At 37.4% G+C, this 24,485-nt stretch overlaps 1 protein-coding gene across 1 annotated transcript in view; it reads left to right on the top strand.

Annotated features, from left to right (window-relative positions):
* The window catches only part of ACSS3 (acyl-CoA synthetase short chain family member 3), a 79,671-nt gene that overhangs the window by 36,169 nt on the left and 19,017 nt on the right, over positions 1-24,485 (top strand). The window contains exons 8-10 of the mRNA XM_061992999.1: positions 457-608; positions 5,594-5,697; positions 23,026-23,121. Of these exons, the coding sequence (XP_061848983.1) occupies positions 457-608; positions 5,594-5,697; positions 23,026-23,121 (352 nt within the window). The remainder of the gene's footprint in view (positions 1-456; positions 609-5,593; positions 5,698-23,025; positions 23,122-24,485) is intronic.

The raw sequence follows: 24,485 nt of genomic DNA, 5'->3' as shown, positions 1-24,485 counted from the left end.
CAGGTAAAAAAAAGCTGTCATGTCACATAGGTCTGTACATGGAGGATATAGCTGCAGTGCCACTTCGTCTAGAGACTTCTAGTTCAGTGGGACTCTGAGTGTTTTACTGGCTGCTTCACAGAAAGGGTAGATATAGACGTGATTCCCTTTGCTACTGGTGTAATAACAGCTCTTTGTGATTTTCTTTTTATTCACAAGTCTATTTGTCCTGTTTTTCTGAGTAGGAGCTAGTATGTGCTGTGTTCATGTAAAAGATTGTACCCAGAGCTTGTGAGTTTATTTCTACAAGTGAATACACTGACAATATTGTTATTTTTAACAAAGCCTTCTTTAAAGTCTTACTTGAAATTGCTTCTGTTGCTGTGCTACCACTACTGTTACATGTTCAAGCCTTGAACTGTCAAGGAATTATGAGGTATTTTTATCCTGTGACATTTAAAATTATTCTCTCCATAGGGGAAGCCTGTGGGAACGCCAGATGCTGGTGCCTATTTCCGTGTGCTAGCAGACCATGGAGTAGCTGCCTTCTTTACTTCACCAACTGCAATTAGAGCAATCCGTCAGCAGGACCCTGGGGCAGCCTTGGGAAAGCAGTACTCTCTGAAAAGGTGAACTAAGGATACACGGGAAGCAGTTTCTTACAGAAACAGGCTGGATGAACTAAGAATAGCAGAGTGTCTGGGGCTTTGTCTGTCTCCGTACAGCAGAATTTAAAGGTGTTCTTGACAATTTAGATGTGCATGTATTTGCTTGTAAATTTATACTGATACTTTGGAGGAGATGAAAGCTGTTAAAAACGTTACAACTCTAAGGCTAAGAGCTCTTATTGAGTTACAATCGCTTGCTCAACCTTCATTTTGCTCCACTGTGCTTATAACCTCTAATACAGTCTTGGATTACAGGATCCTCAACTGTTTTCCCACGTGACCTCTCATTTCATTGACAGCACGGGATCTTTAATCACAGGTTTGTATAATCAGCAGCTGATTGATGATTCGTCTGTCTGCCCACAGCTTAGTTACTGTTTATGTTTAGGTGCACCAAAGACTGAACTATTTTCTATCCTGTATGTTTTTTAAGGGTTTTATCACTATACTATCAACAGACTTCAAAATCATGACTTAGTTCATCCTCACAAATCTCCTGTGAGATGAGAGAGTGGTATTATCTGTGTTTTGCAGATGGGAAGCTGAGGCACAGAGAGATTAAGGTCAAAGTCTTCTGTTAGTTTCGAATGTCCAGTCTGAGCCACTGAACTACCACTGATTCAGAGTTCTTAGCGTTTTATGGTTAAAATGCATTATTAGCATTTTATTAATAAAATGCCTCTCACAATGATTGCATCTGAATGTTTAGTACTTCTGCAGAACAAGGTTCCGTGTCTTATGGCAAACGTTCTAAAAATGAAAAATACGTGGGTTTGGACTTCATCTAATCTTTAAGTTGAATAATTTGTTCAGCTTCAAATAAGGACTGTGTCAGACTGTATAGGCAATATGGCCCTATTCAGTCATAAGAACATCTTTCGTCACACTTGTCCAAAGAGAAGGGGGAGATGCAAAGCTGTGTAACTTCATTAGACCTTTGTGTTCTTGATTCCTCAGGAAAGTTTTATTTATTAGGAAACTGGATTTATTCTGGAAGTATTTATTACAAGCTCATCATTACTTTCTTCTGTCTGAGTGCTCTCATCAGTCTTTACCTCTCCTTCAAATAAGAAACAAGCTCATTAGAGACCCTAATGCACTATTCTCCTATATTTATTGACAAGAAAGTGATTCTGGTGCTAGAAAATTTAATTGCTGTTCCTCATCATTTTTTAGGCAATGACTAAAATGACTTTAGAGTGTTCATTTAATGGAAAATGTGGTAGCCTGCTCTATAAGTTGTCACATTTTTCTGGCTAAATGAGAATTCTGGATAAGAGTCTTGTTGCTGCTATCAGTGGCCCTAGATGTAAAGAGGTATTTCATCATTCCTGTTCTGTGCATAGTTAATGAGCTTCTCCATTTGCCTGCAGATTTAGTTGTCTCATAATTCACTCAGCTTTGAGCCATGTCATTCCCTGGTACGTAGCTTCTGTTTACTAAACCCTCTAGAGCAGCATTTCATATTTAGTATGTACAGTTGTTAAGAAATGGAGTCCAACAGGTGATTAAAATTTCCATTGTAGGAAGATCTGTGCTTTTGTCTGTTACTTATATGTTTCTTTTTCCATCCAAGGTCATGCGAATTCTGTCTGTTTCAGTTTGAGATCGATCTAGGTTCATTTACTTGATCTATGATACTTTCTTCCCTGTTACATGGTGCACAATCTCTGAAATGAGATGTCTTTCTGCTAACTGGACTAAGATGTGTCCTTATTTAGCCTAGAGACTGCAAAACACACATCCAGGAATAAAAACCTTAAAGAGATTTTCATGGTGGCACATTCCATTCCTGAAAAAAAAAAATCTGTTAAAAAATTATAAAGTTCAATGTCACTTTTAAAAAATTCTGTAAAAAAAGACAATTACTGATAAAGTACAGAGTTGGTAGGCAATGCCAGCTTCTAGTATGCAAGGGAGTATTTGATTTACAGGAGTGAATTATAAGCAGATTTGCATTCTTTTGTTAAGTTAAATTTCTGTTAAGAACTGATGTTGGTGGCATCACAGGCCTCTGCACAAAGCTATATGGGGTTTCTAAGGTTCTAGTGTGTATGCTTCAAACTCCTCATTGGCTCTTGGAGTCAAATCTTGACAGTTGTTTGCCTTTGACATGAAGCTTCACCTGTGTCTTAAATAGAGCTCATGCTTAACAGTAAAAGAGATGTTTAATTTATAATACTGTAGGGTAAAAGCCCTATTCAACCATATATTGCTAGAGAATCTAAAGACTCCGTTTTTGATAACACACAGTGCTGCTAAGCAGACTGTCTGATCAAATTGCTGCCTAATATGTTCAAAAAACAAATAACATACAACCCTCATGTACCTGAGCATGTTGTGTTCAGCTTTTGGAGTTTGTTCTCATCTTCAAAAGGTAACTCCATAACACCAAGCTATTAAATCTTCCCACATTTGGAGTAACACTTCATCCTTTAATTGACAGAACTGTTACGAACTGATTAGGTCTGATTTCCAAATGATTGACAGTTTCTCATGAAACGGGGCAAGAACTCGGTAGACGAGATTAATGTACAAGTACTAACTTGCAGTTTGTGTCCAATAGCCTGCTTTGCTTTTTTGACTTTTGGTCAATTGTGAATGTTCTGCCACTTTATATCAAGAGAATCTAGAGAGTCTAACTTGTTCATTTAATACCAGCTGTTAATACACTTACTTTAGAAAGAAATATGAGGCTGCATAAAACCTGTGCAGCAATAATGAATGTAAAGTAGGTTAGAAACTCCCATTTTCTGTCTTGTAACACAAGAATAAGAGGATCTGAAATTAAAGTAACAAATTCAAAACTGTTAGAACAAAATACGTTCTCATATAAGTAATGTCTTACACATGCTACTAGAGGATATGATTGAGACCTAGAGTTTAGGACAGTTCAAGTGCATTATGCAGTTCTGCCTGCTGTTGTAGGTCATGTATGGCCATTCCTGTTGGGAGTCCTGAGCTGTGTTCATAAAGAGGTTTTGTGGAGGTCCCCTTCACCCATACTGTGAGAAGTTGCCAAGCTGAACTTGTGTTCTGTGTCTTTCTTGACTCACTCAAACCTTCAGAGCTTGGCTTCTCATGACCAAGGTAAAATCTATTCAGAGAGCAAAATGAACAAACACATCTGGAGGAAAAACAGAAGACCTGAAAGTTTTATTTATTTAATATGTCCAAATGTCTGCAGTCTTCAAGTTTAACTGTTAGTATGAGTTTTCTATTTCCAGTTTATGTTAAGAAGTGCAAATGAAGCTTCCATGACATCTTTTCGGGAAAATAAGCTTATTTAACATAATGCAGATAGAGTTTTTCTTTGTCAGAAAAAAACCTCCAAACTCTGGTATATGCTGAAACTCTTACAGCGTGTTTTAATGTGGAAAAGTGCAGATTATTAGCCAAGTGAACACTCCTGCTTTTGGGAAATGGTTTGGAGATGTGGTTTTTTTGTACTTGGAATGATACCAAAATGTACATGCTAAATGGAACAATTTAGATTGCATCAGGGCCATTAAGGACCTTGATCTGTTTCATATATTAGGTGAGAGTCCATTCTGTTGGACTCTTGAATAGGTCCTAAAAGCTTGATTGCACTGAATTTTATGTTAGGAATGTAGGTTTTCAGAACAACAGCGTAGGACATACTTATTTAACAGAGAGGTTTTAAGATCTTTCTTCCCCATTAACTGCATTGCAGTGGTGATTGCAGTAACAGGTGCATGAACATTGTAGTTTTAAGTGGACTGTTAAATTGTTCAGAGTGGGCATTTTGTAACCATTGCCATTTTTCTTTTGTGATATTGTTTGATAGAATAATTCCATTGTAGTAATGCTGTGTTAGGCTTCTGGCACTTTTCTCTGATACTCTTTTTTGATGGTTTTGTGCTGTAAATTTGGCAAAGAGCTAATCTTTCTCCTTCGTGCAGTATAAAGTTGCTCTTGAGCCTGCAGATTACTAAAGCTGATTATTAAAGCTAGCAATTCAGAAGAGAGGAATTCTGCTTTTGACTCAGGAGGTAACATGATGTCCTGACTTTTTAATCAGGTCTTCTAAGTTCTCTGTTTTAATAGCCCTATTTTTAAAACAGGAACACATAACAGGATTTTTCAACAGTTTATGAAGTTAATGAATTCAGAAATAGAATTTCTACATCATAGCTGAAATGTTGTGTTCAACATAACTAATTACAGAACATTGCATATAACATAAATTGAGCAATGCGTAATAGGAATGCTCTGCATGTGAATATGAGTGTTAAAAACCTTTTCATGAAATATGTATTTGTGGATTTCACATATACAATTTTTTGTTCACTTCTATCATAAACTTTTATCTGTGTTATAAGTTCTAGTTAGCTGTTACCTGTGAAAAATTTTATGTATGTGTATGTCTATAGATATATATATATAGCCTGCTTCTCCACAGGAAAACAGCTTTATAACCCATTGTTTCCCCCAAAATTAATTTCTAAATGTCTATAAAAAGATGACTTAACAGTTCAAAAACTACCAAAATCTGTTTAAATGGAGTCTTATTAACAACTTAAAACTAAGAGTTAGGATATAAGTGTTTCCTTTTAGTTTTGTTTATGTCTTTACTAATTTGTTCTGGTATCTCATTCTGATGCTTCGTTACCTAGTTTCTGTGTACAGGAATAGTTACTAGGGATAGTTACCTAGTTCCTATGTATAGAGGATTTAATTATTTTTTACTTCCATTGACAGTTGACTGCCTCTAGTCTCCCAAGGTCTTTGCTTTATGTATTATATAGCATAAACTACTACTGCTAATATTCCAATTGTTGCTTAGTAGGAAGGAGCATACAAAGAGTCCTCCCTCTCCTTTTCTCTTATCTGGGGTACCGACCAGAGATATTTATTGAATTTGTCATGTTGTTTTCCTTTCTCCATCCAGATGAAGATATATACTTTTAAATTTTTATTTAAAGGTTCAGAACATTATTTGTTGCTGGTGAGCACTGTGATGTGGACACACTAGAATGGTCAAAAAGGGTCTTCAAGGTACCTGTCTTGGACCACTGGTGGCAGACTGGTGAGTGTTTTGTTTTAAAATACTGTTTCTAAAATAAGGTGAGGAGATATTTTCAGACTTGTTTCCTGGGTGTTCAGGTAGAACTGTTTTCCCTTTCCTTGCATGTTTAAATATCCAAGACCAAGCATGAAAATAAAAATTCAAGGAGGAAGAATTTTTTTTGGAGATGATCTGGAAAGTGACTTCAAGATATATTTAAAACACAGCATTTTTTTTAAGCTATATATATAAATATACAAAGGTATTTTCTGAAAAAAGTTTGCATCAATATATTTTCCAGATGTATTTTTATATTGTTTGCGTGTGTGACTATTTTGTGACAGAAAATTTGGTATTTAGGGAAGCTTTTGGGTTTGAGTTAAGTTTTCTGCACATGCATTTTCTGTAATCAAAAAGGCTAGACTCCTTGGTCTTCAATATTGTTCTGTATGGATCTCATCTAACGTCTGTTGATTCATTTGGAATGTCTCCCATTTATTTCACTGGAGAAGGATTGGATATGTGCAGTGCGATGAAGGAATTAGAGTATCAGTCTATGTATAACTGCAAAAATCACAGTTGAATTTTGGCTTGAAGCTTGATCAAATATATCTCCTTATAACTATAATATATTTTTTAATTTTGTTACTACAAGATCAAACTTGTATTTTCCTTCTTACACATAGTAATGTTATCTAACATGTGTAATTTTATTTTAAAAAACCCCACAGTCTTAGGTAAATACTGAGAAAGTACAGGAAGACAGTAGTGCAATTTTTTATTTAATCATGATTTAATCTGTTAATTAATTGACAAAAATGAGTTTTACTTATGATCCTAATATCCATAGGCAAGAACAGGCCTCAGTGATGCAGAATGAACAATTAACTGAAAAAGGTTAAGAGATCAAATAATGTCTTTGACTACCTAATGAACCGGCAGTAAGCAATATTAATATATGTACTTTTGTGTGTGTCTTTACATATGTCTGTGCACATATAATTGTCTATAACTTTAATGTGTATTTAGTGTGAAGGTTTCATAGGCTCATAGAATCTGGTGGTTTAACCCTGGCTGGATTCCAGGTGCCCACCAAGTCATTCTATCATTCCTCCTCCTAAACCGGGCAGAGGAGAGAGAAGTACAATAAAGGGCTCATGAATTGAGAAAAGGACAGGGAGATCAGCAATTACTGTTATGGGCAAACCAGACTCAACTTGGGGAGAATTGGTTTGATTTATTAATGAACAATCAAAACAAAGTAGGGAAATGAGAAATCAAAAGCTAAATCTTAAAACACCTCCCCCGCCTCTTGCTTCTTCCCACCTTTCTGCCTCCTCCCCACAAATGGCACAGGGGAATAGGGAATGGGGGTTATGGTCAGTTCATTACAGATGGACTTTGCTGCTGCTTCCTCTCAGGGGGAAGACTCCTCACACTTCCTACTGCTACAGTGTGGGGTCCCTCCCACGGGAGACAGTCACTCATGAACTTCTCCAACGTGGGTCCTTCCCATGGGCTACAGTTCTATATGAACTGCTCCAGCATGGGTCTCATCCATAGCGGAAACAGTCCTTCAGGAAGAGATTGCTGTGGCGTGGGTGCCCCATGGGGTCAACCAAGTCTTGCCAGCAAGCCTGGTCCAGTGTAGGCTCCTCTCTCCATTGGTTTGCAGGTCCTGCCAGGAGCTTGTTCCAGTGTGGGCTTCCCATGGAGTCACAGACTCCTTTGGGCATCCACACACTCTGGTGTGGGGACCTCCCTGGGCTGCAGGTGAATCTCTCTCCCCTGTGTGTGGCCAATATGGCTGCAGGGACAGGGCCTGACTCACCCTGAGCTGCTCCACAGGCTGCAGGGGAATTTCTGCTACAGTGCCTGGGCATCTCCTCCCCTTTCTTCTCCACTGACCTTGGTGTCGGCAGAGATGTTTTCACATTCTCATTCTGTTCTGCTGCTGCTGTAGTTTAGGATCTGCACAGCAACTTCTTCACCTTCTCCAATATGTTAATCCCAGAGGTGTCACCTCCATTGCTAATTGGCTCAGCCTTGGTCAGTGGTGGGTCCATCTCAGAGTTGACTGGCAATGGCCCTATCAAGTGTAGGGGAAACTTCTAGTAGCTCTTTTTTTAAAGAAGCCATCTCTGTAGTCCCCCACTACCAAAACCTGGCCACACAAGCCCACTACAGAATCATAGAACTGTTTCCTTTGGAAAAAGACCTGGTTATTTCTAGATACAGAAACTCTTTTGACCTTTGATAATCTGGCAGATTGTTATTTGTTCCCCAATTTGATAATTGTCTGCATTCTTCCAAAACAAGAGCACTGCAAAGCTGAGAGAAATGTTGGCATCTTAATTTTACCAGAATACTGTAGCTCAATCTTATGCAGTTATGTCTTGGTTGTTTACTTCTTCAACTTCAGGCTAAAGCAGAAGATGGAGGAGGAGGGCAATCTGGTATCTGGGTAATTAGTTTTTCATGTATCATGGGGTAAGATCTATTCCCTTGATTATAACTGAGAAAAGGAGGGAATAGATCACCTTTGTAAAGATGAGAAGTGACTGAGCCATTAATTGAAGGTGGAAATGAGCAAAGGGAAACAAAAGGCTGACATAAAAAAAGTAGTATAAATAAAAAGGGAGTGTAAACCACTTGATTCTTCAGATTCATTAAGATATCTTCAAAGCTCTTGGTCCCTTTGCTGTATATTGAAACTAGAAATAAGTGAGTATAAACAAAGAAAAATATAAGTATGGACAAAGACAGACACAGTTTTCTTTAATTTTATTTTTGGAAGATTTATGGAGTATATTAAATCACTATGAGTTGAAACAGTGCTTTGAAACAGAAGAAAGCTTTCATTAGGAGACTTCAAAGCAGTTACACTCAGAAAGCCTGACTGATGGAAATGTTGATTTGTGTCATTATGCCTTCATCAGTGACAGTTATTTTAAATGTTAATATTTGTGTTACAAGTATCGTAAGCACATCTTGCAAGCTGTGAAATGTGTGCCAAAGGATCAATGAGTGGCAAGTAGGATTTGATGCAGTAAGGACTGATAAATACTTGCTGTTTTCTTTGGAGACACAGCAATTGATGAAAGATCCTGTGCACATTTGTACATGGAGAGAGGATAGACTTATTTTGGATTTGTGCGGGTGTTTAGTTTTTACTTATTTGCACAAAAGGACATTTAGCATTTACATAGCAATTTTGATCTCCAAAGTAATTGTGCAGACGCAAACAAATAAATTCTTTTAACACTCCAGTGAAGTTACGTTATTCCAGTCTTGCAGGTATTAAATTGAGAAAGACAAGTATCTTGCCTCAAGCTATGCAGGAAGCCATTGCAAATTCAGTTTTAGAAAACAGAGCTTTTCGTGCTCAGAGATAATTTTTCCTCTTATATTTACATATATTTTGTGATATTTGGTCTGAAAGGAAACATGAATGCATACTTTGAACCTTGTTCTGTCTTTGGGCTTTAACATTTTAGGAAAATGATACAGTTTCAGTATCTGTTTCAGTATTCCAGGTAAATACCTTACAAGGCACCTTGAAAAATCTCTTTGAAGTGGCCTAAACAGTGTTTGATTTGTATCTGTTGTGTCATATCATTGAGAGAGGCCTCAATACACAAAGAAATGTGAGTTTGGGTTACATTGGGTTTGGAGCTTTGAATTCTAGAAGAAAAAAAAGGATAACATCCATGAGGTTGTGATGAGCTGTGGAAACATGAAAGCTCTGAAAGCTTGTATTAAACATCCTCAGGTGCTTTCATGCCAGCTATTCGGTATTTTGTAGTAAAGTAAAACAAAATAGAACTCTACCACATCATTTTTGATATTTAAAACCAAAAGTTGTCAGATTTCTCTTTCCTCATACTGAGTATAGGATATAAAGAGTTTTTTAAATCTTAACATTTTTAAATAAAGACATTTTGAGACTGTATTTTGAGAATGTATATGAAATTCAGATTAAACAGAACTGAAACTGAAAATTCAGTAATAAAATTTGACATCTATAAAATCTCAGTCAAGAAACATGTTTCCGTACAACTTTTTTTGGTAATGCACTATGGGAATCAAATGTGGGAGAAATAAAATTGGAAATATCTGCTATGTCTCAAGTGTCAGCTCAGTAGCAGGCAGAACTATGAGAGGAGTGTGCATGTTTTCTGTTTTCATGGAAATAAGCTACCTTATCCAGTAAGGAATGAGTGTCTACAGCAGGCAGTAGGACAAAAATCGCAACACTTGCTACATTATGGCTACTGAAAAACAAGGTGATAGTGTGCTTGCATTGTAATGAGATCTTGGGTACTCTGAGACATAGTGTGGTAAAATTCGGTGGTAGAAAATCCCCAAGTTCTGCAGCACAGTTAATGAATATGCTCTGTCACTTCTAAAATTGTTCTTATTCTTTCTCTGTGTCTTAGCTCTAAAATGTGCAAATGTTCTATTGATAATATTTTTATTATCAAAAACTATTATTATGTAATTCCACACAGAAGTAATGGTTATAGAGATGTTTTATAAGGACTGTAGAGACAACTGTATCTTTTAATTCAGGATAAAAAATACTAATCATAGCGAAGTGTACTCACTAGAATGTATTTCAATGAAGCACTTACTACCACAATCATGTATGGGGAAAAGTTTATTAATGTGATCTCCAAGCAGTGTGACATGGTCCTGACTTCAATTGGCATTGTGTTGTCTTGGCAACGTTTTGCAGAATCTTCTTGTGAGTATCTGAAATGATAGATTTTGCAACTGTATTCTGTTAGCTAATCTTTCCAGGTTTCCACGGCAGAACTGTTCTTTGGATGAATTACCTTGTCAGTCTTGATCTCTATCTCACACTTGACAATTCCGTATTTTTTTCTTCAGTCATCTTCTGCTTTGCCTCATTCAAAACTGTGCAGATTAGTCCACTGCATTCCTTGAGATGATGTATTCCAGTCCAGTGTATTCCTTTAATATGGTGAAATTTTCAGACCAAGAGGCAGCAGGAAGAGTAAACAACGGGTGGCTGTTTAATTTACAGCAAAAGAATATTTTATCTTTTTTCCAGTACCAGAAATGTACTTCTAGAGTTATAGAGCAGAAGAATCAGGAGCTGAGATGGAAGATATGAAACAAATTTCATTGGAAGTCCAGGCTGCTTAAGTTATCATGTGATGCCTCAGTGCAGTTCATGCTTTTTGAAGATATGTATCTTGTCAAGATTAGGGTCGTATTTTTTAGTGGAAGCTGTTACTCTGCGGATCAGTTCTACAGAAGTGGGAGTTACTCTGCAGAAGCCTCTGCAGCTCTGCATCCCTGAATTAGAGAGTCCTCTAAGCGTAATTTTCTGGATAACTGAACTTGTAACAGATATTCATACAGAGGAAGAGAAGCGGTCATTTGTCACGACTCCCTACCTGGTGGCTTGCATTCTGGCCTTTAAAGGTATGAACATAAAGATTGTTTCAGCCATTGTTTGTTGCTTAGTAATCAGGCTTGTGCAGATGCGGGCTGCATGTCATCATTTACAGTAGTTTGTCATTTCTTCAATGTCATGTTAGAACACCCTGTTCAAATAGGTTTTTTGTTGGAGAGAAATGAGGAAATTTTTGTTGGGACTACAGGCATTGCCAAGGCAGAGACTGACCTTTCAGTAGTGTGTGGCTGTCTCATTCTGTACAGTGGCCTTTACCATTTGTGGCTGTCTCATTCTGTACAGAGGCCTTTACTATTAGCCTCAGAGAGAGGAAAAAGAACAGAACTTGTATGTGGCTTTTCATTTGTCAACCTGTGTCAAAATCAAGGAGCTCTTTCCTGACTTGTCCTGATGATTGGTACTCCTCTGTGTTGATACAAATTCAATATCAGCTGTGCCATTGTCACTCTGTCTCATTTGTGCTGACATTTTCTAACTTAGAATTGATAGAAAGTATTAAGCTCTTCTGTTCCCATTGGCTTCAGTTTCTCCATGCTTTTTCCTCCTTTTTAAAATTTCATTGATGTGGTTTAAATGACTGAAAATAAAAGAACTGTAAATCAGTCTGAAGTTACAGAGCTCAGCCATGAGCAATGTTTGCTGTGCACTGAATAGACAAATAAAGGAGGAGAGGGGACACCTTTAGGAACAGGTAGGTTAAATAACAATAGTACAGCCCCATCTGCCTGAAGGAGACAAGCTATGACAGCACCTCCAGTTTGTATCCATGTGAAGATATTACAGGTGGCTGATCTCTTTCTTGTCACATGGCAGCTGCTTTTTTTTCTTGCTCAGAGAAGAAGTCCTCGTTAGTGTAAAGTAGGTGATTTTTATGATGATTTAAGAACAGGAAAACTAGTGATAAGCTGTATCCATCTAGTGCATGGAAGCAGTGACCCATAGCAGGATTTAAGGCTGCCTAGTGAACATAGAAATGTTAGAACCTGATACAGAAAAAAGATTTGAGTTGCACAGTAGTAATTTTATCTGTCTTTTCCATCTTGACAGTATAACCATGCATACAATATATTAAGATTCCCCAAAATGATTAAACAGTAAACAGCACTGAAATATGTAATTATTTTTTATGATCTCCATTTATCTCTTAGTATTTCATCAGTTATGATGTTACAGTAGGAAGAAAATAAAATTCTGAAAAGGTATTATAATCAAATGCGTTGCCCTGCTTAATGCATCTTTAAACATACCATCTGACGTCTTCAAACTGTGACCAAAAAGCTTTCTATTCTACTGTGATTGTCTTGGCTGTCGTTTTGCTATAGGGAAGTTATAAGATGTACATTATAAATTACGATTTAGAGGCAAAGGAGCCCGATGTACCTAAAAAATGAATGCATAAACATCTGGTGCTTTATAACTAGCTTGCCAGTTTCTGATAACTTATGTCCATCTTTGGTTTTAATATTTGTCATGGCCCACCAACCTTTACCTAATGTAGCTAGAATCTCTTCATAGTTACAGTTTGTACGTTTATTCTGAAGATTTTATTTGGATACATTTTGAACTCTTCAAAGGCCTTATTTATGTGCATGATACCACAAACTTCACTGTTTATAAATACATTCAGTGTTTGGATAAGATTGGGAAAGAGAGCCCTGAGGGAATTGTTGAGGTTTTAGGGGTTGATTTTGTTTTTAAATGAGTGGATTGAATGTAGAGATAGAACTGGATACGATAAGTATTTGTCCTTTGCAAGTGTAATATGTATTCATGGTAATAGATGCATTGTGACTAAAAGTGCTTTGAAGCGTTTTCAGAAAATATATTACTTTATAAGCAAAATGGATTTTATTTTGAGAAACAGGCTTCAGATTTTCAAATACTTTTAGCTTATTTAGTGACTTTTTTTCATATGCTTCTGTAACAATTCACAAGAAATGAGGGAAGCACTCTGCTTCTGGCTAGCTGTACACAGCTGTTGTTCTACCATATTGATATGACTCTAAAGTCGGATTAATGCTAGCATTATAATTCCTAGATTGTGCAAACAAGCTTGAGGCTGTCATTCTCAGTGCTGTGTATGTATATAATAATATGAGAATGCTTGCTCATTTGTTTAAATATGAATATACTTTAATTAGTGCAACACGGAATATAATGCAGAATTTCCTTTTAAAGATTAGAAATAATGTCCCAGTTGGGGTGAGAGGTATTCATTGATACCAGTTCAAGTTAGGATCTGAGAAAAGTAAATCCAGTAAAGTAACTACATAGATGAACTTTCAGAAAGCTATTTGTCACTTCGTTTTGGAAAAATGACCTGGCTTGTGAGAGCATTTAAATGTACCTGTGTTGCATTTGACAGGCTCTCCTCAATGGTGTCCAATGATAGGAGAAGGGTCAATGAGTACAAGCTGGAATGTAAGAGCTTCCAAAGGGATACAAGGAAAAATTTCTTCCCTATGAGGGTGATGGAGCACTGGAACAGGCTGCCCAGATGGGCTGGGGAGTCTCCTTCTCTGGAGACATTCCAAAGCCACCTGGATGAGTTCCTATGTGACCTGCTCTAGGTGGTCCTGCTCTGGCAGGGGAGTTGGACTAGATGATCTTTCAAGGTCCTTTCCAACCCTTGAGATTCTGTGATTCTGTGACATTTAAAATAGAAAGTGATATTCTAAACCATTAATTAGACTAAATGGACAAATTGGTTGACAAATTATTATACTATTTTGATTTTAAATGAGACGTACAGAGGGAAACAGCCTGTCACTGGTGCTGTGTAACTGAGTGTGTGAGTTGTGAACCATCTAAGCTTACCTAAGAGCAAACCACCAGTAACAGAAGAAGTGGAGCGTCCCTCCTTTATCTCTGGCACTGCCTCTGTATTCCTGCTCTTAGGCCTGTCCTAGCATGCATGTGGCTGCTGCATGGCAAGCAGAATCAGAGCACTAATTTAGGCAAAAACTAACATGGCTGAAAGAATATAAATAGTTTTTTCAAAATCTCCATCAGTTCAGTCCAATTCATGTAAAAATGGGGGGAAAAGGAAGAGGTGCAAGTGGAGCCAAGGTGCAGAAGGATAATCAGACCACAGTTATCGTCACTGATGTGCATGTAAATTAGCTCAAGTCAACTGTGCAATGTGCAGTTGTGCATTTTAATTACAAAATCATCCTTTTTCATATAATGGATAATGAAAATGAATATGGCTGTCATTTTTATCCCTTTTATCTATTGTCTGTGGTGTCTTTCATACAGCAACCACTCTCTGTAGTGTCTGTAGTGTAAGGCGCTGTTGTCGACTGAGCACCCTTGGTGCTACCATTTAATCAAGAATATAGAGAATAAGGAGAACTTAAAGTGGAAGTGAATACTGAATATCAAGTAATCAGAAAAAAACCACAAGTTTTTGTGCAATGCACTGCTCCTGTTGTACAAATACATCTGTGCTGGAGAGTCTGTATAAATTAATGGACCTTTCTGTTTTCCTTAGTCACTCTTTAAAAAATGGATTGATTCATTTACTGTTCACATCTCTTTCCCTTGTTTTCTGAGTTTCTACATTACAGTTTTAGAGTAGAGAAAGTTAAGCAAGTTAAGTAGAGGTTTTTTAAGGCTCCTGTATACAATTTAACCAAGTGAGAAAGGTCAAATTTAATGTCCCTTGGATGCGAAGAATAGATGAAAACCATTGTTGTTTTTCCATGAGGCTTACAGTTAACTTGTAGAGGTTTTACCCTCTGTTTTGTAGAGTACTAGTGGGATAAATGAACGTGTCCCACATCAAGGATACAAATTGTTCTGACCTTCTGCCAGATTAACATAATGTAAATCATAAGCAGCCTGATGGACAAGGTCATGCTTTAGATGTGATAGTCTCTCTAAATAATATTTGAGCAAGAAAGTCTTAACTGAACTACTTTTCAGATGGTTTACTGCATATTCTTTTCTCTACCTTTACTAAAGTTTGTAAGGAGTTGACAAACTCCTTATAAGTATGAAAATCTTGATTGCTTGGTATCTATTGTATTGATGCTGTACGTGCTTAATTCATGAGAGGAATAAGTTAAGAATGCAGTCAGATGAAGGAAAAATAAATGATAATTACTATCACTGTTGACGAGTTTTTCTTCTGCATCTGTCATACTCCTCAGAAATAAGGGGTGAAATGAAATACCAAATGATGCATGAAAGTATATTTGAAGTCTAACTACTAGCCAGCAAAGCCTTGCACAGTTTAAGATGACAGATTGTCTTTAATCTAACCTAATTGTCCATAATGTGTGAATTGGATTTAATTTCACACTTGCTTCCTGACAGTTGGTAAAACTGAATCGAGAAATCCTTAAAAATTTACAGTTTTCCAGGTTCTTCAATCGTTGTTGTCTCCTTGTGGCTCCTCTCACTTTTGTGTTATGATTTGCTGCAGTCCTCTGCTAAATATGTTAGAAGATGAGAACTTTGGTAAATACAAGATCTGTCATTAAATTTTACTTCATTTCAAGACAGGCTTAAGCAAAATAAAGAGGAAATGAGTAAAATAGATGAGGAAGTTCATGATATAATGATGATAAATCTGAAAAGTAATTGTCACTAGCCTTTACCATTAGAAGGTGTTAAATATCATGGCATACTCACAAATACATATACTAACATATACAAATGGGTGCAGTTGTACTGTGGACTTCTGTGGCTGTCTGCCAGCTGACAGCCCAGCATCACCCATCATGTTGCACAGGGATTATCCAAACTGTTCTTCTCTGTGCCCTTTAGTGCACTGGGATAATAGGGACCAGGTGTCATCTTCTTGTTTTAATGTTGATGAATAATTAGCATGATACATCTTGTAGTTAAATATGTAGCACTAAACAGGTGTACTTGGTCTTCCTGCACATTAATACTTCATCATGTCTCATGCACCAACCTAGAGCTGAGCAGAAAATGTAGGTGTGTTCCAGGAAAAATATGAAGGAAACTTGATGGCAAAAATACACAGTGAATTTTTTTGAGTCCTTGCTGAAACATGTCTGAGCTTAACTGTACAGAGATTAAAACAATAATATAAAATTATCTTCTAAGACCAGTAAGCATAAGACTAAAGTGGTGCTTGGGCTACTAGCCTGCACTATGGCTATCTAGACAGAATTTCATAGAATCGTAGAATGGTAGGGGTTGGGAGGGACCTTTAGAGATCGTCTACTACAACCCCTCTGCTGAAGCAGGTTCACCTAGATCGAGTCACACAGGAACACATCCAAGTGGGTTTTGAAGACCTCTGGAGAAGGAGACTCCACATCCTCCCTGGGTAGCCTGTGCCAGGGCTCCCTCACCTGAGCAGTAAAATAAGTTTTTCATATATTTAAATGGAACTTTTTATGTTCCAGCTTCATCCCATTACCCCTTGTCCTGTTGCTAGATACAATAGAAGAAGTGATGCCCCAGCCTCCTGACATCCACCATTTATATACTTATAAATATTAAAGACATCCCCACTCAGTCTCCTCTTCTCTAGAGCAAACAGCCCCAGTTCCTGCAGCCTTTCCTCATAAGGAAGATGCTCCAGTCCCCTGGTCATCTTGGTGGCCTTGCACTGGACTCTCTCCAGAAGTTCCCTGTCCCTCTTGAGCTGGGAAGTCCAGAACTGGACAAAGGACTCCAGCTGAGGCCTCACCAGGGCAGAGTGGAGGGAGAGCAGAACCTCCCTTGACCTGCTGGCCACACTCTTCTTGATGCATCCCAGGATGCCATTGGCTTTCTTGGCCACGAGGGCACATTGCTGGCTTATGTTTAGTTTATTATCAACCAGGACTCCCAGGTCTCTCTCTGCAGAGCTGCTCTCCAGCAGGTCAATCCCCAGCCTGTACTGGTGCATGGAATTGTTCCTCCTGAGATGCAGAACTCTGCACTTGTCCTTGTTGAACCTCATGATGTTCTTCTTTGCCCAACTCTCAAGCCAGTCAAGGTCTCACTGAATGGCAGCACAGCCTTCTGGGGAATCAGCCAGTCCTCCCAGTTTGGTGTCATCAGCAAACTTGCTGAGGGTACACTGTCTCCTCATCCATGTCATTGATGAAGACGTTGAACAAGACTGGTCCCAGAACTGACTCATGTGGAACCTCACTGGCCATAGGCCTCCAACTCAATCCTGTGCTGCCATTCAACCATCTCTTGATCCACTTCACTGTCCACTCATCCAAGCCACGCTGCCTGAGCTTTCTGATGAGGATGTAATTTGAGACAAAGTCAGTAGCCTTGCTGAAGTCAAGGTAGATTACATCTGTTGCTCTCCTTTCATCTAGCCATCCAGTTATACTCTCATAGAAGGCTCTTAGTTTGGTCAAACAGGATTTCCCCTTGGTGAATCCATGTTGACTCCCCCTGATAACCATCTTATCCTTCGTATGTTTAGTGACTACATCGAAGATGAGCTGTTCCATCACCTTTCCAGGGATGGAGGTGAGGCTGACCGACCTGTAGTTTCCTGGGTTGTCCTTCCTGCCCTTTTTGAAGACTGGAGTGACATTGGTCTTTCTCCAGTCCTCAGACATCTCACCTGTCCTCCATGAAAATTATGTAGAGAGGCTTAGCAACCAATTTGTCAGTTAGTAGTGCTAAATTGTGACCTATGAATGAGAGCACCTACTGCTGGTGCATTGAGAGACTTAGAAACTCGAATATTGGTGATGAAGAAGTGACTGAGATACTGAATACTTTGCTCTGCATAATCATATACTGAAGGATGAAGGACATGAGGTCTGGATGAATTCTTGATGATCTGGCCTCTGAATCTTTAGGAACCTCCCAATACATGTTATTTCTAAGATGTGTTAGATTTGATTTTGTGATAAGGAAGCAGTGTGTTATGTTGTGATGCAGATTGTTAGTGCTCTAATTCATCTGATACAGTGGTTTTCTCTTCTTGGATTCCCAGTAGTTGTTGCCATACTAGGTAACCTATTCCAGTTATTTTATTGGATTCTTCATTCTACTCTTTCTGACATAATTAAAATGACCACTGTGTGGAGGGAGAGTGTGCAAGTAGTTTCTTCAGAGCTGCACTCTTGCTATGTGTCTGGATTTGTTATGAGTTGCTGCCTAACCTTTTTCTCACCCGTAGACCCTTTTCTGCATTTTATCTGTCTTCTGCTAAAGTAATTTCTTTAATTTCATGAGACCTTTGCCAAGAGAATGGTTTAAAACAGCACTGCCACAGTGTCAGTTTAGTGTATTGTATTTATTGCATTCATTAAATGTGTTGCTGTATAACAATTGCTCCTTTTTCTTCTCTTTTTCTCCTACTAAACAAATTCCTACCTTTTTTGTATGCTTCCAGTGACTATCCGTTGCATTATAAGAAATTCAAAGCAGACAGCCTTACATTACTCACTTAGTGCAGCCCAAACTCAGATATTAATGTCAGAATGCAGTGTATTTTCCCTAAATACTTCCTACCAGAAAATACAATATTTCAGCAGTGTGACAGTCTATTATGTTGAAGAACATGAGACACGGTCTAGAAATTGTAATGTATCAGGAATGTAAGTGGTACAGGGCACTTTTTATCTTTCAAGTCCTGAGCTGTTTCAAATATGTTTAATTTTATTCAACTTGACTGTTGACTGTGAATAAGCAAAACAATTTTGAGCAGAGAGGTTCCTAGCTGTTGCTCTGCATCACTCGGCAGAGCACAGCTTCTGAAGTCAGGCACATGGGTAGGTGGAAACTTTTGATGAATAAAGTCAGGCATAACTTACAGATTCCTTTGACTATGTCTAAGAGTGTACGATTTGCTTCTGCGTCAGCAGCACCTCCTCTGGCATACAAATTGGTTTCAGAGGCACAAATGCAGCAAAAATGCCTGTATTGGGCTGGTCATTAACTGTACAGTATAACCCCATAATATTGAAATATCTTTAAAATGATATGTTTAACTTACATGTAGAATGGAACAAAGCAAAGGCCACATCTGTGAATTTTCAGGGCTATTTCTTTACGTCAACCCTTATCCTCAAAGCCGATATGTAAGGAGGGACTTGGAATGCTTTAACAGCTATGATTTTTAGGATAATCTCTCAATAAGCCTCTCTTCCAAGTCTCAGTGAAGTGCTTTTCGTTATTCTCAGAGGTACATCTATTAATTCCATTATAACTTGGAGCAGATGTTGAAGGTAGTTACCGGACCAGTTGTGAAACTTTGCTCTTTTGGTATAAAACATTGCTCTTCCAAAAGCTATTTTGTTGTCATATTATAAAGTGTTATGCAAGAAGGAAATTGATTTTATGATCCAGTTGTCTCTGCAAAGCCTTCCACAGCCAGAGGGTGAGCGAACTCACTAGTGTAGTGAGAGGAAGGTTAACACCTACGGATTTACAGAAGAGACAGACTGGAAGACAAATGTAGTATTATGTTCCTTACATTAAAATATGCAAATTCCTAAAGTGTTGGGAATCTGTCTCGATGCTATGCATTAGTTTCAGAGAATCTGCAACTATAAACAAATGAGGATCATCTAAGGAATGTCTCTACATTTAGAATGCTGATGTAAGGGGTAGGTGGAATACAGTATCCTTTTGAAAAGTGTTATCCTTCCTCAGACTGTTGCTGTTTTAACTTTCAGACCCGGGTCTTGTAACTTGCATAATAGGTCTTGACTTGTAAAGAAACCAACCTTAATTCAAGCCAAAGATTTTTAAGCAACTTTACTTATTGGAAGTAAGTAAAAGGGCCATACAGTACTTGAATTGCACATAATTGGTAAGGAAATTTTCTCATCAGTACTTATTTTTTTCTGTATTCTTCTAAACAGTGATTCTGTGATTTCTTTTCAGACAGATTTTGAATGGAATTCCACTTCCAAGTCAGACTGGGTTTTTTTGTGTGATAAAAAATGCCATCCTAGTAGATTTAGGAAAGTGATATTTCAATCCAGTGTCCTGTTTGGAAGATATGCAATGATTTCCCAAGAAATGTACAGCAAAGATTCATGTTATCCTTTGATACTCCTTTGCGCTTCTACATTGTAAGGGAATCTTTAGCATTCAGGAACTGTTAACCTAACACAATGAGCAGATGCTTTTAGGATACCTCTCTGAATTAATGTCTGATCCGAGCACTAAAATCCCCATGTTTTTCATATATAGAAAAAGTCTTAAAGGTCTTATTCCTTGGGAACTGAATGTATGCCATAGGGCTTAGAGCACTAAGTAAATATGAAAATGATATATCCATTGGTTATTTAGAAGACAATAGAAGAAGTAGCAACGATTATAAAGATCTATTCACAAAGTTTTAGAACTTGTAATTCTTGTTTGGAATAAGTGGAATTTCATTCAGTCTTATTCAGTGTTGTTCAAAAAGCAGGGACGAATACAGACAAATTAGTATGATGAAGTTTCCTTTCTAGTTGATATTGTTTTCATTATCAGCGTGTCAAGAGAGTCAAGCAAAACCAAACTAATTTGCAGAAAGTTTAGGTTTTGTCCCCTCAGGGTTTTTTGATTGACAGCTCTTGATTAGAAATGTTTGTCAATTCCCATTTCATGCAAATCTTACTGATACATCAACCTAACAGTGATGCTGTGTTCCCCATCTTGCAATAGGAAATCTAAATAGTATGTTTTGGTGATAGAAGAATACCTTTTTCACCTATTTGTTACAATATGTTTTTTAGCTCTTACTATGCAGTATGTGAAGCAAGAGATGCTCTATCTTACCACTCTTTTTCCTCCTAACACATTCAAAATTCCGCTGTCTTTTCCAATTTACTGTTCTCTAAGAAAAATACTGTTTTTCGTTCTGTTCTGAGGAAAAGAGGAAAAAAGTCTTCAGGATAGATACTGTGCAAAAAGCAAAGCTTCCAACTGTTGAATAAACTGTGAGTTTATCTTCCTTCAACTCTCAGAGTAATGATGGATGGAGTATGTTGGATCACTTTGATGTAGCGTCACCAATGTGATAGCTTGACTGTTCTGCATGTTAGAAGAAAAGATCAGGATCTGCAGTTGTGCAGGGAAGGTACATTATAAAGGATCAGGGAAATATGGAGAAACAACTAGCTCTTTTCATTGAAGATTGATAATTCTCATTCTGTTTCCCACTGCTAGAGTTCGGCCCTAGTTTGACTATGTTATGTTAATGCTAATTTTCAGCTATTTAGTAACACCTAATATAAAATCATTACAAGTGTCTGTAATTTTGTTCTTGTTCTTGCTTCTTTTAGCACTTGAATAGTTATTTTAACACTTCTGAAGTGGCAGATTAATGCTATGGAAGCTGAGAAAATTCACAGCAAAACCAACTGTAATTTCCTAATGCAAGAGACCTGAAAATTGTTTTAACCATACTGATCAGATATAGATATAGAGCTGAAAAGAAACCTACTTTGTTGTGTGGTACACTTGAGGGTGGCATGGACTATGAATTCCAGGCTGAGTGACCAGAGACCTGGGACATCTTCATAATGATAAAGCAATGTTTTAAAAGTAATAGTCTCATACTGTGTTCCTGCTAATATTTAAAAACACTTACACTTTTGTTTTCTGTGTCTTAGAGTTACATCAGCATTTCAAAGTAATTTCTATAGATGGGTTTTTTTCCTTAGTGGGAAAGAGAGAAGAGCAACTGGTCTTTTTTCAAACTTGGACTCTTTGTTATACAACTTTGTATTTTTTATTCCTCTTCTATAATAACAACTCATGAAGTATGAAAAAAGTTATGTGAAACTGAGCTTTCTTAAGAAAAAGAGCAAGATGAGAAGAGAGGAACTTCCAGATGCTTAATTAGGAGGGTATGGCATATGCATTGCAGAGGATATTCATGCTATCTGGTTTGGAAACACTAAACAAAGTCTTTTACATTGGTGCTTCAGAGGGGATTCCAGACCTGCTTTCTATAGGCTTAGTGCAGAGAGCAAAGGCACACAGTGCCAGTGTTCAGTTTATCTGTTAGCAATTAGATGAATGAGTATCGTTGTAAGAATCAAAACCCAAGAGACATTTGTCTTTCCAAATTTCCTCCCCCATCCCCCCTCAAAAATACCCCCACCCTACTCCAATATGCTGTGGCTAGTAAAACTTTAATGTGTGTAGGTGGAGGAGGAGAAAACATCTGGATTACAGCCACAAAATCTTTCAGCAGCTTGATTGCCATTACTTAGATTGTTCCTCTGGAGTTTATTTTAGCAACATTGAAAATTTAGATCTGACTTTTCTACTCTGTTTCTTTTTGAGACTTTTTAAAATCTGAAATACTTCTCACCAAGAAATACTTGTGAAGTCTTCAGGACTAAAAAAGAGATATTCCTCACTTCTTTATTTATAATTAATTTGGTTAGGCATTACCTCCTCTCTGATCTTCCTGGCCAATATTTTCATTTATTCACCTTCCAAACCTCTGAATATGTAGCTCTAAAACAGAACAACAGACACTTCGATATTGCTTTACAGAGATAGGATAATCAACCAAGAATGGGTTAATGTGGGGGTTTTTTTTAATTCATTCTTTGCAAGGATATTGACTCATGAAATAACCCTTGAATTACATCTTCCCTACATGGTATTTCCATCATGGTTTTGCTGCAGGCAGTTTCTTACTGGTGTGGACTAACCTTATAGCCATAGCAGAATAAACTACTGGTGTGATGCAGCAAGTCCTTATTTCTGACTGTGTTCTATGGCATCAAAACAGTTCCCTTTTGAAGAATGCAAATTTATGTAGTCAACTTGCATTCATTAGACAATACATAAAAGCTCCTGAATTCTAAGTCTTCCATTGCTTGTTTGAGATTTTGATTTTATTGTATTATTTTGATGTACTGAACTAGAAGCAAAACTGTGAACCAATAAATATGTAATGACACTTAAGAACAACCTTAACTGTGATGATATTTGTGTTCTCTAAACAGAATCTGGTTCTGCAATTACTGCTTCCTGTATTGGTTTGGGGAACTCTACAACACCTCCACCTGGACAGGCAGGAAAACCAGTGCCAGGATACAATGGTGAGACTGCTAAATATGCTACTAAAAAATGATATTAATTATGTTCCTGAGTAAGTACTCTTTGATTTTCATACTTAGTAGAGAAAGCAAATTACAGTCCTCCTTCCTGTAACAAGAAGCTCTGCTTTGTTGTGTGTCGTGGAATGTGATTATGAATAAGAAATTCAGAGTTATGTTCAAGAATGTTATCAATTATTCCTGCTTTTAAAGAGCTAACACATACTTCTACACTGGACATAACAAAGATAGGAAAAAATACTGTGTTTTAAGGCTTTATCTGCAGTTACAGTTTTAACTGAGAGCAGCAGTAAAACTTGTATTGTCAAGTCACAAAGGAAAGTGTTAGTAATCAGCAACAGTGAAAAATAATAACTTGACAAATATTGCTGTAACTTGCACTTTGAGTCTTCTGTTATACCTTTGTTTTTAATTTCAGAGCCTAAATGGTTTTGGTTTGAGAGAGGTACATTGAATAATTATATCTGAGACACAATGATTAGATTGATTAGATTTTCTTTTGGCCCTACAGTTTTATATGAGAAGTATTCTGAAGTACATAAAGAAAATTCTTGCTGAGGTCTGTCTCTTCCACATGATTCATCTCATACTTTTTTTAAGAAAATCAAAGTATTTTTTTCTGCCTTTTTGTACAGATAGATGGGTTCATGTTTGAGAGGGTTGTTAAGCACTTCATCTTTCAGCTACTTGTGGAGCATTTTTATTTCCAGCTGAGAGGAATGATAGACTATGGACTACTGTGAAGACAGTGAGCATTCATTGTCTGGAAAGTATTTGCATGCAGAGGGTGCAGCCACAGGATTAAGAATGCAAAAATATTGTCATACCTGGGAACTCTGATTTCAACAGTTTTCAAGAATTACTTGAAGTCACTTCAACTATCTTCATGAAAAGTTCTCACATCATTAGGCAGAAATAGCTAAGCTGTTTTTTTATTTTTAATACATACAAATGGAAGTGAACACTGGAGAAAATAAGTATTCACAGCAGCTCTGAGTTTTGGCATTTACAGCACCAGCTGTTACAAACATAAGCAATAGCTTAAAAACATTCAAACAAAGCCATGAAGTTTGTCCGAAGTTGTAAGAATTAGGGAAGAGTGAAAGAATCTAATGCATCACACATGCTATCAGATGATAGTCAGGCCTAGAAAAAAGTATGAGTAGCAAGAATATAAAAATTTCTTATGAATTTTTTGGAACATTGGGTGTAGTGTAAGTAAAGAGTTTCTTCAGATAGAATGGAGGAAATGTCTTTAGCGTTTCTTAAAAAGGAGATATAAAACAAACACTGACATTCATAGAATCATAGAATAGTAGGGGTTGGAATGGACCTTTAGAGATCAT

The sequence above is a fragment of the Colius striatus genome, chromosome 1, assembly GCF_028858725.1.
Source record: "Colius striatus isolate bColStr4 chromosome 1, bColStr4.1.hap1, whole genome shotgun sequence".
Classification (NCBI taxonomy): domain Eukaryota; kingdom Metazoa; phylum Chordata; class Aves; order Coliiformes; family Coliidae; genus Colius; species Colius striatus.
Note: the sequence above shows the minus strand (reverse complement) of the source record. Positions and strands in the feature narration are given on the sequence as shown.